Source organism: Prorops nasuta, unplaced genomic scaffold (genome assembly GCF_024137725.1).
Source record: "Prorops nasuta isolate Cenicafe-Biocafe unplaced genomic scaffold, Cenicafe_Pnas_1.2 PNAS00019, whole genome shotgun sequence".
NCBI classification, from domain to species: Eukaryota; Metazoa; Arthropoda; class Insecta; order Hymenoptera; family Bethylidae; genus Prorops; species Prorops nasuta.
Genome location: NW_027116816.1, coordinates 49,210 through 67,085, shown reverse-complemented (window position 1 = coordinate 67,085; position 17,876 = coordinate 49,210). Strand labels below are relative to the sequence as shown.

General features: G+C 37.3%; 1 protein-coding gene across 3 annotated transcripts in view; it reads left to right on the top strand.

Annotated features, from left to right (window-relative positions):
* Window positions 1-15,522, top strand: part of Rbp6 (RNA-binding protein 6) — a 509,520-nt gene extending 493,998 nt beyond the window's left edge. For 2 of the 3 annotated variants that reach the window (XM_066739196.1, XM_066739197.1), the window contains exons 13-16: window positions 11,927-11,992; window positions 13,972-14,246; window positions 14,576-14,640; window positions 14,790-15,522. In XM_066739196.1, coding sequence (XP_066595293.1) covers window positions 11,927-11,992; window positions 13,972-14,246; window positions 14,576-14,617 — 383 coding nt within the window. In that variant the 3' untranslated portion in view covers window positions 14,618-14,640; window positions 14,790-15,522. The remainder of the gene's footprint in view (window positions 1-11,926; window positions 11,993-13,971; window positions 14,247-14,575; window positions 14,641-14,789) is intronic. The other variant, XM_066739199.1, reaches the window with a different exon arrangement.
* The last annotated feature ends 2,354 nt before the right edge of the window (window positions 15,523-17,876 follow it).

Below are 17,876 nucleotides of genomic sequence, written 5' to 3'. Positions count from 1 at the left end.
CAATGATGAAACGAATGCAAATGAAATTCATTGTTTTCGCAAACATGATATAGGAGAGCGCTCTGATGAAAATAATTGCTTTTATTTTTCACGTGAACCTCCTTATCGGAAGTTGCAAAAATGTTCACAGACGCATGGCTGGCAAACTCTGTGGTTCTTCGTCAAGCAAAGCGCCGCCTGCCTCTACCCCCCTTCCATTAGATACTGCCAAATACCAGAAAAATACAATTGAACGCGAAGGCAAGAATCTTCCACACAACCACACAATGCACTAACAAAAAACCGCAGAAAAAAAGACATTATGCATACGATGATAAGCCATCTAAGTCATTTCAAATTTTGTGAAAATAAGTGAATATAAAGGATAATTTAAAATAGCTGTAAAATGCATAGAGGAAAATTCTTGAAGAAGAGAGAAATTAGCGAAATAGGTACATATATCACATATTGACTTTTTTTTCACGCGCAAAGCATACTCGAAAAAACTCGCGAATAACTTCCATGTAAGATTCTATCTTTTTCTCTTCTTCCAATTTTGTCCTTCATCTTTTCTTATCGAAAAACCTACGCGCGCGCTACAGTTTATGTGGCTGCACAATTATTTTTCAAAGACATCAGATAGAATTAGAGGGAAATGCGTGTCCAAGTCTAGGATGCCCAAGTACAAGTTAGAGAAGAACTTATCAAGAAATTTTTATGATTAATAAAGCAAACAGTTTTTCGTACCTTTTGTTCAATTAAAAAATGTCAGTGTGCAAAAAATTTATATAAAACAATGCCCTTTATGAAATTTCAAAAGTTTGGAATTGGTTTTCAAAAAATGCACCGAATAAGACTTTCTTGATGAATCAACGGAAGCCTTTGTCAACAAGCAATGGTATGTGTTTCTTCCATAGTAGTGAAGTAAGAAAAAGCAATTGCTAGATTGTTCGTATTACTACTTCAATGCAAATATATTGGGAAGCAAGGAAATAGGTAAAGAGCAAGTGACTATATGTATAGTTAATAAAAAATATATATATAGGGTATATAAAATTTAAAGTCAAAAGTAATTCAAGAGCATTCATTACATGGAAGTAATTCAAGGATGGATTTATGTAAAGAGAAGCGAATATCAATTATTTGATTCTAGTCGTAAACTACTTCGCGCGTTACCTTCTTTATAAGAAACATTAAAACTCCTCGAATCTTTTATCTTCCTAATGATTTACCATAAGCTATCCTCTCTTTATTCTCTTTCCTTTATTTTCTATTTCTGTCTTTCCTTATCTTCCCACCCTCAAACCGCCCGCCCTATCTCTCTCCCTCTCTCTCTCTCTCTCTCTCAAGTAGAAATTGTTCTTTGTAGTGTTTAAACTGTAGTCATGTTCTATGTAAACTCTAAGCTAAACACCTTAATCGAAAACACTTAGTGTAGATCGTATAGACATAACGATAGGCGTTTCTGGGTGTTCGAACTAAAGCATCCTGCCATTACCTCATAATTAAAGAAATGTATTTAACGTTTCATTATACGATAGAGCAGCATCAGTGAAAACTGGGACGTTGGAAATATTTTTCTTGCTACAAGAGAGACGAAGGAATACTATACCTATATGTAGCATACTAAATTGAAAAGTATGAAATAATGAGCAAATTTAAAAGTTACTTGATATCACGTAGATAAACTCACTTGAAATTATTCTGAGAAAGAATTTTGAGACTTTACGTCGTATTCTGTCGTTTATCACTGTGAAAAAGACAGGTCGGTAGATTATAAACTGACAAGCAAACGTAATAAAGTCATAAAGTGCATAGTTTGGCGACTGCTGTTTCATTAAAGATCATTTAAGGAAGCCGAGAGAATTTTCTGCTAAAAATGAATTCCTTCGTCTTCTTCCTACTACTATTCTCTGCCTTTCCATAAATGTACGTTAATCAAAAAAAGGTCAGTTTAATATCGAGACACAAGCCAGCCAAAAAAGGTATAGGCAGGTTGCTGACGTCATCGCTCCATTGTCTCTTATCCAGAGCAAATTAAATACTGCTAAGCGTAGAGAGTAAGGCATATGCCAGTTTAGGCGAAACTAAAACAAGAATAAGAGAGTACCGATCCTTGTAGAGCTTGAGATTACCACATTGAAACAAAGCGCCTGGAGGCTATTCGAAAAAATTGTGCTTTTTGTCTCGTTCTACCCGTCACACCTCTACATTATCCACCTATCCTTACCCACTATCCCTATTACCTAGCCCCCATCCATATATACCCATACTCACAATTTTTTCATCGTCGACAAAATATCAGCCTGTAAAAAGCAAAGGTAATTAAAACCTTTCTTATTTTTAATCTTCCATAACTCCCAGCTACACTACCATGCCTCTTATTTCGAAATGTTTAAGCCTTTTTCTCGTCAATTAAATCTAAATCACGGTTTTCCTTCTCCAGTGATTAATAGCTAATTCTCAAATAAGAAAACTTGTTCCCTTTTGTTTCTTCGTCTGTTTTTTTCTATATAACTAATACGATTCATACACGAAAGATTATCCTTGCTTTTCCCCAATTTGCCCAAGTACTTATAGATAGTATGTACGTGGCTGCGCTAACGTTATCAATTGTTATTGTGTACGCTCTCTCTAAACGCTGATGACATTGCTGCTCTTGGAAGAAAAAAAAAAGGAGAGAAAAAAATAGTTAGGCAATGCAATGTAACCCCTGTCGATTAACAGGCCATGAGATAATTTACGAATAAACGAACAGCAAATGTTGAATAGTCTTTCATCTATGGTATATAGTTGTGCGAAGAGAGAAAGATTCACGACACACACACACACACACATACACACGAGAACAAATCATGGGTTACTCGTTTGCATAATATATTAATTTGTTAGAGAAACAATTACGAGCTCGTATAATAAGTAAGTTTCACGAATACCGAAATGCGGATTGAACTATTAAACCGCGGGAAGCGAAAGCCGATGCGAAACAGTGCTTGAATGATATTAATAATAATTTGATGCCTGATTACAGTTCGTTCACGTTAGTATTACCGGGTTCCATAATAAATACGCGATGCAGGCATTTTCGAGAAAAGCACAAGCTGCACGCCTTTGAGCATTTTAGTATTTTCACCGTTGAGACTTTATCAAATATAACAGATAGGAATAAAAACTTTTCAATGCCAAATTAATTTGCAACGTGTTAACGGTAAAGCTAACGTTATCGAACTATAGTTGTAATGTTACTATTGGTAAGATTGTTGTTACATCGCTGTGATTGCACGTATGTTTAAATAATATATGTTGCCCGACACGAAATAGAGGTTTACTGATCGGCTCTGCATTTATATGCATACGCTGCAGACTATATACTTTTGCTATTAAAAAGTTACAATTTGCAAGCATTATTGAAAACGAGTGAAATGATTATTATTGTCGGGAAAAAATTGAGCAACAAAAAGATTTGGATAAAACTATAAAAATAGCAATTATACCGTCCATGATGTAACATTGCGCGGAATGGAGGACAGTTTTTTGTGCTTCACTCTCAATTTACGTGATTATTAAGAATCCACGTGGAATATGTCAATTTTATTGATAATTCAAAACGGTTTAAGAGGATAAAAAATAATACCCATTAAGTTTTTCTATTAAAGGGGTGCGCTACACGCAGATGTTTTTAGTGAAATAAGTCAATAAGTGTAATAATTATATTCGAAAGCTTCATTGATTTGTTTTACTCCTAAACTTGTATATCTGCTTTATGCCTCTTATAAATAATTATACAAAGGCTATTTGAAAGTGCAGAGCGATCGGTAAAGGGTCTGGACCGATAATTAGGATGTCAACGAGAGACGATGAGATAAAAAGTGAATAAAGAAATGCTGCAGGCATGAGAGTTGTGTAAACGATTTCATGGCTACTCGAAAATGTAATGATACTTAATGTCCATTAGAGATCACTCTCGAACAAAATGACAGAAAAAGTTTATTTACACGTGCGTACATATTTACTGATATAATGTAACAATTTGCTGAAGTTCTATTATTATAATGAATAAGAATTATAAATAATATAAATGTCTGTAATAAATAAATGATACCACTCAAAAGATTCGTTTAAAAGGAGCTGCAATTTTCTTCAAATATATATATCGTGCTGAGTTTAAGAGTGGCTGATAATGGCTATATCAATGTATGCATCTAAAAAAGACCAGCCTATACTTATGGCTAGGTCTGCATTTGCTCAACTCCTTCGAGGCTTCGCGTTAACCGTCACTTAACAATTAATAAATAATCATGAAAAAGGGAGAGACAAATGGATACTATGAGCTGGATGTCGCTCAACACAATCAGTACACGATAAATATTCTATAAATATATATATATATATATATATAATCACAAGTGATATTACAGTGCTCGGTTAATTCAAACTTTTGTATACCGCGTTAAATTTCAACGAATATTCGTTAAAATTTTGTTGCCAAGCTTTCGTGCAACGTTGATCAAGTTTAATTAATTTAGCACCGAGAATATAGATGCATAAATAAGCAAATAATAATACTTTGTTAAGATTATTGGAAATTCAGCCTATATACAATAAGATCGGTGATGTCTCTTGTTGGGTAGGAGCGGTCGTGTACCGCGCAATGGGGCCAAGGGTGGGCCGAGTGTCTGTGAGCCCCAGCGGGGGTTGCACCGGTAAGCTTCAACCCCAAAGTGCCAGGTTGTTCCACCAAGTTCTCGTGTTCTCGCTCGTGTTGATGGTAACCGTAATCCGTAGTACGTAGTACATACCCAGCTCCATACATACAGTCACGTGAATTCCTAACCGCATCGAGATTGCCTGCCATCACTCACACGTGCGCGCATACGTATCACGCAAACTACAGAACATTCGCGTGGATATTTCTTTTCGATTCAAATTAAACTAAAGTCTAGCTTATTATTAAATTCACTTTTTTTCCTTTTCATTCAATTTTACCTTGACAAACAAACATTAGTCTCGCACACGTTGATCCAACTGCTGCAGCAATAACTTACAACGTGCCCTGTAGCTTTCTTTTTTAATTTACTTTTCATTACATGTTTTTCCAAATAACATAACGCTTCTCCCTTTTAACTTTCAACAAATAACGATACACTCTCATTTCGATCCTGTCATTCAAATCAATCACTTTGCAATTGTTTGAAATTAGACGTTTAGCCATATATACCTATACTTATATAGTGCAATTGTTAATGTTAAAATAGTATATATATATATATATTATATATTTATTGGTTTGTTTAATATTTAAAACAGACACATTATATTCTTATGGAATGCTTAGGGGTACGATTTTCTACGAATATTAAATTATTAGCTAGGCGCCCTCATTGTTCTTTCGCAACAAAATCGTTCATCAGTTAATCAGATTATTATTTGTAAAGTTTTGGCATTCGTTTATCATATTTGATCAATTATTGGGCAATATAGTTATTCGTTACAGAAGAATACCACCATCCAATACGCTTTTATCCATTAAATTCATTAGCGAATAAACAATTGAAAGCTTATATGCATGTTTAATAATTCATACGTAAATAAAATTTTTTCAACTGGGACTACACGCATAAATTTAAATATAACAGCGTATAAACTCAGTAATGCAAACTTCATAAGACATGGATATAAAACAAGTGAAACATGTATTTACCTAATTCAATTTGATAAATATATTTATATTAAAATAAAAATTTTGCAATTTCTTCTCTTAAGTGCAGACTACTGTGTTTAATGTTTTCCTCCATTTGTAAATCTTGCTCTAAACGTTAGTTCATTAACGCACTATATACCCGGCCCCTAACCTCTGGCATATTATTGCGTCGCAGCTAGGTATTTGCTTTTAATAATTGTGTTACTGAGCGAATCATCGCGGATATGTTAAATTTGCAGCATCTTCATCGTCGTGCTAGGTTTTTGAGGAAATGAAAGTAGTAGAAAACTTGTTATTGCAGGCACACTGCTCTAAAGAGTACGCAATAGAGACAAGTATTCTCTATTATACCGTTTCATCATGTTTTCTAAACATTTAATTATTAAATTTTGTGTCTCTCATATGGTAATGCAGATATTTCGTTTAGTTTTTCATACTCTATTTATATCTCATATGTATTTCCTTCATAGTTATTAGAATAGTTTACAAGTAATTTAACAAGAGACTAAACGCTGTATACACTTTATAAATACTACATATCTATTCCCCGTATCTCGTACTGGTGTTGAATGACTGCCTAGCTCATAGTAAATAGCAATATCCAAAACTTCCACTTTATTATTCGTGTGAGTACTCGAACCTAACATTAATTTTCACTAGAATTAACTTGGATTAATTCTGCTCGGAAATATTCCTATAACTTTACCGAGTTCATCAACGTGTTTAAAAGTAGTATAGATACTAATGATAAAAGCTTAATGGTTGTGCTGTATTCTAGTGAAAATTTATTCTGATTTCGTATAAACATCTTTAATCGCGATTGACCTATAGCCTGCTTACATACAGGTAAACTCTCTTCCATATAATAATATTATTACTTATGAAAATAATCAATTTATTTATCATTGAATAGATTAAGCCTGTCACCCAAACACACACGCACATGTTTACATCATTAATATTAATTTTTTGAAAAAAATCTGATACACTCATAATTGAATATTAGTAGATTTACATGTATGCTGCATACGGTTATGGGTCTTTAGTTACAAATATATTGTTCGAATCGAGTATTACACATGAGGAAGAGAAACATCCAGAACGAGACTATTGGCGAGACCAATGACGAAGAGCCGAAGATGCAGTTACATAGGGGCGAGTAATCTACCATCTACCTAACCTACTGTTTTTTAGAACATCGTCATAAAATGGTTTTATCGTTAAATTAGCCATAGTTACTGCGTAGTTTTCCGTGATGAAACGATCCAGGCAATTGATCAGTTGCATGATTAAACGATTGTTTGCAAGTATTAAGCATATCTATAGTAAAGATTGAAGAAAAAAAAAAGACAAAGTAAAAACATTGAAATTGTTGTTTAAAGTTAAAACTGTGTAAGTTATCGTTTCATTTTGGTAAAGAATTTAGTTAGTTTAGTCAAGTCGTACTAAAAATATGAGAATAGTACGTATATGTGATTAAAAAAATGAGTAGTGAAAGATAAGTTATTGAAATAACCGTAATATTTAATGTTTTTAGAAATTGATTTAACAGCTATCAAGATTGAGAGAATGTTCAATTAGTATAATTATTGCACAATCACACTTCTCCGTTTTATTAACGTTGTGATTAACCCAATGACCCAAAGTTCTTAATGAGAGATGACAGTCTTGATTGGCTGTTGAAATTGAAATAGAAATTTTCGAGGAAACGTAAAGAGAGTATTTATTTTAGGTATATACAATTAACATTGTTTAAATACTGTTTTAGTTAATTTTCATGGTCATAGAAATCTGTAGTGTACGAAAACGCTCGTAGAAGTTGCGACCAGACGTGGTCTGTCATTCGTAACTTCAACGTAGCAAGCATAGGTAATAGTATGTACAGAGAATAGAACAGTAGTTTAGTATCGTAGTTAGTATGAGAGTGGTACCCTTTTTTGGGCGTTGCGCCCGCCCGTTTGTGTGTTTAATGCAGATTTATTATCTGATTTTCTGCCAATGTTTGTTTCACGTTGATGAATATCTATTGTACCTGCGATTAGCACTTTAAATTTTATCGAACTTACTTCTAATCTAATTATCTCAATTACAACACGTACATGTGTGCCAGTGAAGCTACGTATAGTATTAGAGCGCTGTTTAGAATAGCAAATTAAGAGATTTTCGCGTACGTAGAATAGATGGTATCGATTATACAAGTACTGATACGCTCGGATCTACCTATAATTTCCAAAAATTCCTATATATATATATATATATGTACCTGTATATTATACATATTGTATATTTAATATCATGTTGGTAGTCTAGGACATGTGTGATCACTAATAGCTTTTTATAACTATTTCTAATATCCAAAGCTACATTAATTTATTAACTATTGAACAGTTCACCATAGAACCACCATCTTTACCATTCTGTAGCGTGATTCGTCCAATGTGTTGCTTCAATTTTTCACACAATTATTTTAACGATGACAAAACAGCATAAGTTTTGCAAAACTTTCTAATTTTCAATCGCGTATCCCTAATTTTTCGAGGGAATTGGTATGATTTGAAAACCTAATAATAGGTTTGAAATAATAAGGCTTATAAAACTTTTTCCTTAAACCTCGTTAAAGCCCTGTATCTAGTTTGGAGATAGTTTAAAAATAAGAAGTATATCCTACGCTTGGTATATTTTAGACATTTTATTTAAACAGTATATTTTCTAGAATCCGTTAATAATGTAAACTCAGGATCAATATAGGTATTTCTAGATATAGCAGTTGAATATACTAATGTTTCAAGAAGCAATAAAACGGTTTTACTAGCATCGGTAATAGCGATAAATTTTGATCAATTTTGCGGATGCAGAATGCTACTATTTTTTGATTTTCAGGCGATCCTCGATCTAATTCTCTTTTTTATACTAACGATCGCTATAATTCAAAGTGGCAATACGACTATATCGGGGGTGATATTCGTGAAAAGCAAATTACATATTATGGATATGATAGGAGGCAAAACCTCTCTCTATCTTGCGTTATTTTGACTCGTTCGCGTTTGAATCTACAACTGTACTTCAGAATCCTTTATCCCAGGTTTCGATCGCGTTTACGTCAGCTTGCGATACACTCAAAATAGATGAACTCTTGGCCTAGATCCCTATGCGTCCGCTGTTTCGGTAGAGGGCGAATCTTAGTAGCAAGGATCTTTCTCTTCTATCATGTGTGTGCGTGCGAGTGTGTGTCTGTACTTGTATATAAACCCCAATATGAGTATTATATATATATATATATACATGCATATATGTGAGAACGCTTATCTATTATCCATGCACATGGAAATGCGCAAATCGTACAAGGGGTATACAAGTTGAAGGACTATCAGTGCAGTGTACCAATGCGGTGTACACACACACACACACACCCACAAGCCGGAAGTGATCGCCGTTTACGAGCACATCTCAACGTGCAATAATTTGCCGAATGCATGGATTTATCTAATAGAAATGACAATTAACGAGAAGATCGCACAGGGATCGAAGCTTTTCGATATGATTTTATGGGTGGTAAAGCTGTTTGTACGATTAGTTTTATATCTTGGCCCTTTTTCGGATATAAAGGAGACGTAGTATCCATGTTTGTCGTTTTTAAGGAGAAAGTTGTAAAAGTCGAGCAGCAGTCGCGCAAAAGCATTGTAGCCGAACGCAGTCGTTGGTCCGAAGTTCCGGTATGATCGAAGGACGGTAGAGACAAACCACACCATTAAACGCCGTGATGCCCCATACAAATCACGTAGATAGAAGATTTATGGTTCATCGAAGCCTCTTCCCTATCCACGCAGTATCCGTGTTATCAGCGGCGTGGTTATGCAGCCGAAACGAGATTCCTACGTGAAAACGCATCGAATCCGTTTCAACTGAGTCGATGCTTTATCCTTCGCACTCGCGTTAACGACATATCAGAAACACGTTCCATTTCCCCAACTGGTTGTCCGTCATATATACGCGAATTTCTAAAGATAAATCTCCTGGATAATCCGTTTCACATGTATAACCTACCTCTATTCGTTTAATCTCCGAAATATCTGTGAAATAGGAACTTTGCTTTAAAATAAAATCCCTCCAAACTATATATGCAGTATATGTATAGAAAATAGGCTTTATATTCTCTCTCTCTCTCTCTCTCTCTCTCTCTCTCTCTCTCTCACTCTCACTCTCTTGCTTCTTTTACAGTAAAGCAGCTCTCTTGGCCAAAATATTATCCTAAATTTATTAATTATACATGCACATACATATATACGGGTCCATTTGCGACTTTTCTCCAATTTTATTGGTTCAACTCATTCCGATAATCCTGCACATAATTCTCAAGCAAGATCCTTGGATATAATTTATATAGTTGCCCTTGGTTTGTCTCCCTGCGCGAGTTTACATTTCCAGATCACGGAGATTCCTCCATCCATTCGGTTTCGGGCGCGAGCATTCCTTTACGATTTTACGAAACGAAAGCAATTTTGCCATTTGACGCGCATTGTGCAGCGGCTTTGTCGGTCCTGCAGTAAAAGTTACCGAGTATAATCCGCTTTTACTCCTGACGGCTGCAGTATCCCCGTGTACATCCCCCTCTTCGCCCTTCCTTTGAAAACCTTTTGTATGATGTTCCCCACGTGAGAATTTCCCGCAGAATGAGAGACTGTCATGCGAAAAGGCTGGCGGGCAGCGTTAAACTTTTTATGAGATCTTCATCTAGCTACCTTTCATTTTCGTTCAAGCACCGCTATCGTTAGCTTCGTTGCCACTGCTAAAACTCCACTCCTGGAATAAACGAATTTTCCGAATCGTTTATTTATTTCTCATCGCTTATAAGCACTAATAAATCTATTCCATTTATATACACACGCATACACCTTCCTTCTATTTATATTTTTGATGAGCAATCAAACAAGTATCAATGTCTTTTTATTTAAACCAATAGCTTTTTTCATGTAATTGAATTAATGGAAAAATCAATGATTTCACATTACCCTGAGTAAGAAATATCTCATATGCTTTTGGAACTGGTTTACACAATTTCTTCAAGTATATACGCACAGGGTATAAAAACTTGGTGCCGAGTTTTGTGTTCATTGGAAATTAGAGCATTTACAACAACAAGTATTAGCGCAGCTGCATATATCCGCTGGATCGCATATATTTTCAATAGTGCATTGCATTATTTCGAATAAACGTTAAGCCTCGATCGCGACTCGAAATCAGTCTCCCCTTGCTCTATAATGCAGTTTTAAGCTCTGCTCCTATTTATTATTGATGCCAGGGATCCCGCTGGTAAACTATATCGTGGCTCCGGGCGTGAGAATACCGACACTCCAGTCCAACAAATCCAGCAAACTGCTTTACAAGAAAAACGTAAAAGGTCGATAATTATATATATTAACTGGATAATCGTCCAAGTATGGCATTCTCACTTTCTCTCTGTCTTTTTCCACTTTCCATCATCTATTCAGGGCTCTTTTATCTCTCTCTCTCTCTCTCTCTCTCTATATATATATATATATATGCACTTGACAACACACACTTTATTTGTCCTTTACCCATACGTGCTCATTCCTCATAATTTACCTCGATTCATATACGTTCCTGCTTTGCTGGTCCCCACGTTTGGAAATGGATATTAGGGCGAATTGCATTTCGATGCTACAAGTGCTACGCTCTCGACTACCACTCCAGCAGTCATCGATCGTTTGTTCCATGCTCGAATAGCCGACACACATATTATATATCCTTAAAGTCTAACGTCATTTTCGAGTTACCGATAAAAATAGCCAATATAGACGCTTCGTCGAGATAATGCAATAAAAAGGTCGGAAAACTGCGCGAGCAATTGATATAATTTACCAACGAAACGATCCTGTCCGAATGATCGGCAAGTATATTGTTATTAATATTTATTCAGATTTGGACAGGTCGATATTGGCAATCAGCCCCATTTCCGGTAAACCACTTTAGCTGCCTCGGCTAAATCTTAGAAGCTTTCGATAGCGAGCAGCTAAAAATGGTCAAATCTGTCGATAAAGCTTGGAGCAACACATTGGAAAAGTCACGGGTTATCATAAGTTTATATTTATGTTGCTTTTGAATATTTCCGTTATCATTTTCATTAACAGCGAGAATAATAACGAATAACAAGAATTTAACGATGAAAAGTAATCTTGCTCGTTTGTCTCAGTGCGAATTAGTTGTGATGAGATTTTTATGTTTCAGTGGACCTTACCAACGGACAGCTTACGCCTAACAACAACACGCCCTTGCTTACGCAAGCCCTCTCTGGTATGTCTCTTCAACTTTCACGCCTTCTGAACTATAATAATACTCGTTGCATAAACTCTCCCCCATTCTCTCTTCAATCATATTATACAGGTTCTTCGGAGTAGAGAGAATCGTGTGGGTTTATAAATACTGTGTTTCTTGGTACATTTCTCCTAATAATTAATATATTTAAGTTAGGTTCGAAGGTACAATAGATGCCACGGCGCTGAAAGTTTGAAAAAGCACAATTAAGTTGTCGGACTCGCGCTCATTTATTTTCTCTCCTCCGATAAGACGCGCGCGCGAGTACCGCTTTTCTTATTTCCTTCTCTCCTCGAGAATTTCGGTTTGGGGTACGCAGCTTTGGACGAGGAAACTCTCTCTCTCGAACTTTCGTCGATATATCGTCGCGACGTCGGTCGCCGCGCAGCTTCTTGCATAGCTTCGAGCCAGAACGCGCGTCGTCTAATTTCTGGAAGACACGTTGAGAAGCTTGAGAGTCGAGATCGAGATGCATCGCTCGAGCGGGAAGAGAGGAACCATGCTGCAACCCTATATGAAGCTTGGTGATCGAGATAGTGTGTGCGGGAAGTGGGGGAGGGAGGGGGGTAGCGAAGGAAGAAAGGAGACGGGGGTTCGGTATGGAAGGTAGGAAAAAGGAGGAGGGGGGACTGGAAAGTGTCACACATGTGGGGCGCCGAGATGCCGGCAGCGAAATACGACGGGGGGTGGCGGCGGCACTGGTGGTGGTGGAGAGACGGGCAACTCTTCTCTTTTATTTTTTACTCCCTTTCCCCATCCACAATCTGCTCGGATCCTCTTGGCGCACACAACGCGCCCCGTGCCGTTCGCAATCTCCTCTCAAATAAATCAAACTTTTGAATCGTGCCGCCCCCTCTGAACCATCCAACATCCACCTACCCCATCCCCACCTATACGACCTTCACTCTCCTCCTCCTGCAGGAACGGCAGAAAACTTTGTAGCCGGCCGCCATTGTCAAGAGTTTAAAAGCTGAATGGGTTTTTAGATTGTGCGCCGAGCACTTTCGGTTTGTCATACTTCCTCGCCTCCTTTTCTTCTCTTCGCCGAGCGAGTTTCGAATTCTTAGCGTACCTCGCTTCCTCCTCCCGTGCACGGAAGGCCCTACCTCCGACCCTATCCTATAGCTATAGCACCCCGCAACTACTCCTTCGTCTTCTCTCACTGCCCTCGCTCGCTAGCTCTTATACCCCACTCTCTTCTTATTCTACCCCTATCGTGCTAACCATAAATCCGAGCGCTGACTTTCTTTCAAATGTAATATAACACGTCAAAAATGTACTTCCTTCAAATACAACAATACCCCTTTCTTTTCGTGCTTTGTCAGATAAAAGTATTATATACCTATACTGCATTTAGTCATCGGTAAATCGCACCTATCTGCTGCGGCGCTCTTAAGCGATTATATTTATATATACATGGAATAATCGTAGCATCGATGTAGAAATTCTTTGAAATCGGGAGGGATCGTCATGAGACTCGTAGTCCCGCATAATTATTACGGTGCGGCTCCAGAGATCGATATTTATACGATATTTGGTACAAGTAGAGGTAAAGCAGAAGCAAAATTTTCATTCATTTTACGTACTCGAAAAATGTATATATTATTGTGCGCAGTTTATCGATATCTCATTTAGAGTAACGTACACATGCATATATAGGACATTGAGAAAAAACTATCTTGGAATAAATCGAGTATTTCTCTATTCCGTCGCAAACAAATATTCCGTAGAATATATTGCACGGAAAATTTGTCGGCTCGATTATACATTTCTCACTCTCAGAAATGTATAATTGAAGCAATAAATGTTGCGTTTAATATTCTACGGAATATTTGTTGCGACAGGATGCAGAAATATTTAATTGATTTGGATTGGAGATATTTTTGGACTGTTTGTGTGAAAATTGATTAATGCATGGAGATTGAGAAGGTCGACGCTCAGAGTGGACTTGTTTGCAGTGATGAACAACTATCAAGCAGCCCAGGCCGGATTTCCACCAGCGTCGCCGCATGCAGCAGGAGGTCACGGTGGGCCGCAGGGTCGTTCTTTCCCCGCTGCCAATTCGCCAGGGCCTATCGATATGTACAGTTCGAGTGCAGCAGCCGCAGCAGCAGCCGCCGCCGCGGAATCGTCAGCAGTCGCTAGCTACGTCCAGGCTGCAGCCAGCCCACAACCCCCAACCACTCCTTTCCCCGCAATCGCCGTTTCTCGCGCCCCGCTCAACTATAGTCCCGTAAGTCTATCCCATCGTCCTACGAGAACCTTTCACATATACCTATACATATAACCTTTGTAAGAGTTTTACTCGACACATTGAATTTAATTATCGAACATGGCGTATCACATAAAGGTGCATGTGTAACAACTGGTCCATTGCTATTGCGGTATTCTCTTTTGCATTATTAATCATATATGTTGATTTATGATCTACTATACGCCATATGATCGAATGTTAATCGTCGTTCAATCGATACGCGTACGTGTATTATTTTTCTTTAATATGGACATTGTTAAATATTAATTGACAAATTCATTTTAATAACTGGTATCGACTGTTCGCAGGGTCCTCTGATACCAGCGGCGTTCACCAACGGCTACCATTGAGCCTTGTTAAGACCTAATAACAGGTGAGTCTTTTTTATAAATATTATTTCATGTTAGTCACACGCGTCTCTTTCACATATAATACGCCAAGAGCGAGACGAACGATTTATCCAGATGGAATGGTCACGTGTGCGCATATAGTATATCTCTTCCGTTTTCTGTCTATATGTAGGATGGACGAGAGGGCAGAGCGCAGCACGGTCAACTGACGTTACAACGAGCATTGTGGCAGCCTTGCAGGAACCGATCACGTAGGATACTCTCCGTACTAAAGTTGTGGGCACGAGAGAATTCTAAAGGCGCAAGAGAACGGGCTAATAAGAGTTAGGGGTGAAATGCTGGAGAAAGGTTGATCGATTTTTCGAGTACCAGGCAGAATCAGCGGAGCGTTCAAACGACGAAATGACACGAATGATAGAATATAAGTAAATAGAGGCTCGATAAAGGTAACACTGATGCGATATACGGTTAGAGAAGGTGGGGAGTTGGAAGTGGGGGCGCAGGAAGCCAGCTTTAACGGAGTATGCCTGGTCTTAGAAAAGAGCTGCATACGAGACAAAGTTCGTAAAAAGTTGAAAATGCATGGAGAAGAAGGCTAGATAGAAGAAAAAAGATGAATAAAATATACAAGCTGCGCACTTTAGACTAGCTGCGACCGAAACTGCGTATTGACGCCAGCCCGTTCTCCGATATTAATAAAAGAATAATAATATAATAATGAATTAACTTAATATTATGATTTGCTAAATAATTAAGCGGTTAAGTCTAGGCTATACAAATAATAAAAGAATAAATAAATAAATGAGCATAAATATATCTAGATATAATATATATATAAATATACATGTATATATGAACACACACACACACACACACGCGCGCTCTCACGTATATATATATATATATATATATATATATTTATTTATTTATTTATTTATATATATATATATATATATATATATATATATATGATACATGCGTACATATATGAATAAATACATAGGTACGTATTATATATTCCATATAGAAAAGATAAATATATGTACGTGTATGAATATATACATGTATATAAATATATAAAAACACAGACAAAAATCGAACAATTATAACAGATATTTACATACGCGCGACCGCGCGCTCACACACAAACATAGTCACACACAAACACTGAACAAACAATAATGTATGACCATAGGATCTAAGATAAAAATGGAAGCAGGAAAGATACCAATTCAGATACGAATATTATTATTATACGATTATTATGGCAATTATAATTAACTAATTCAATGACGGTGCATTGTTCACCGATACAAGCGCATAATGCACTTATATTAGGGTAGAGCCTTTTTTCCTCGGCTTTCGAGATCAGGCGCGAGAAGAGAAGAGAAAAGATGGCGGAGAGATTTTTATGAGGATAGACTAGCAAAAAAGCAATATAATTTAGTCGGGGGAAGGGGAAAACAAAGGAGCGGTTGATTAAAAACAAAAAAAAACAAGAAAAAAAAGAGCGGGAGATTGAAGGGATCGCTCGAGAAGAGAGTTTAGAGGCAGTTTAGGCGTTAGCTGAAAGGATTCGGCTTTTCTTTGTTTCGCGAAGGCTACAACGTATGCGGAAGGACACAGTGCTCCTCGGGTTTGAATGGCAATAAGTTAAGCTAGAAACTGGCAAAGTACCTTTCCTCTTGTTCCACCGCTGCGCCGTACATAGCGGGCCCAAAAAGAACACCATTTCTATTCTTCTTTTGCACTGCGCGATGTTTGCGAGCCTACAAGAAAGATAGCGAAGCGAGGAAAGGAGAGTCAGCCACGCAAACTTTGCTAAATCCGCATAAGTAAGAGTTTTGATAGAAGCTATACGAGTGGCCGAGGGTAAAGAAGGTTGGTTGGGGGGAGGGAGGGGGGGGGATAGAGCCGAAGGGCTGGCCTTAAACAGTAGATAGAAGAGAATGTGTGCGAAATAGCAAGGAGAAGAAGGAGCTTTTTCAAATCAGTGGAGATCATCGAGTGGGAGGTCGCAGCGCTAGTGGAGCGCGTGTAAATTCTTCCTTGTGTGTGTGGCTGAAACAGTCTCCGATCTAATAAGCCGATTTGCTCGTTTTCGCGTCTGATCGAAAATACCGTTGAAATTATGGCCCGACTTACGCCGAAAGATGTCCGTCGAATAGTCGGCAACCTATAGCTTCTCGATCAACTATTTACATTAACCCACCATACCATACATCTTACACGCTAATAAATTATCGATTCAATTATTACAATGCGTATATAGAACCAATGAAAAAATCTTGACAAGGTTCACGTACGTTGTACGTGTATTGATTCTTTAAAGCCACACGCAAACAAACACATCGACACACATATTGCATCGAGCGAAATTCGTACGTATATGTATACATACATACGCTCACGCACACGCACATTTATACATATTTATATATATATATATTTGTGCGTGCGTGTGTGTGTTTGTGTGTGTAATAAACACCGCAGATGAACCACGTGATTCGAAATCATACACGGAGAAATAATGTACACACTAAACTATTAATTAATTATACATACAAGAAACGTACGTGCATAAATAAATATATATATAAAGAAATAAATATATATATATATATATACATCGTTCGTCCGCAGTTTACACTAGGAGCATTAGTCAATGACAGAGTTGATTGGTGGGTGACCAGTGAAATGCTGGTTTTGCGCCGATATTTGAAGAAAACTGGAAACTCGTATAATGACATGGTATATAATTGGATGTGTCATGAGGAAGTGGCGGAGAGGTTTGGATGTGCGGAAAGAATTTTTCTTGAGTAGGATCGAAGGGGATGTGAATTTGCCTGTGCGAGTGCCTGCGTGTGTGAATGCTATATATACGAATGAGGGAGAGGAATACAATTCGTGTCGAGAGGGATAAGTAAATAGGGAAGAGTTACACTTCTTAGCCATACGCACACGGCTACGTTAGCATTGTACACTCTTTTTAAAATCTCACAAGACCCAGAAAGGAAAGACGCAAACGTGAGAACCAACTGTTAAATGTAATTTTTACAGAGGAGGAGGAGGAGGAGGAGGAAGTCGGTACAGTACAGTACAGTATATATAATTACCTTGTTTTCTTCAAGAAAAAATGTCAAGTTTGAGAATCAAAGGAAGAAAAAGAATGGGACGCGTATAGATACATACTCTTCTAACGCGATGATTTCTCCAATTGTTTTAGGATAAGTTCGTGCCGAGATAAAAACGGCAGATG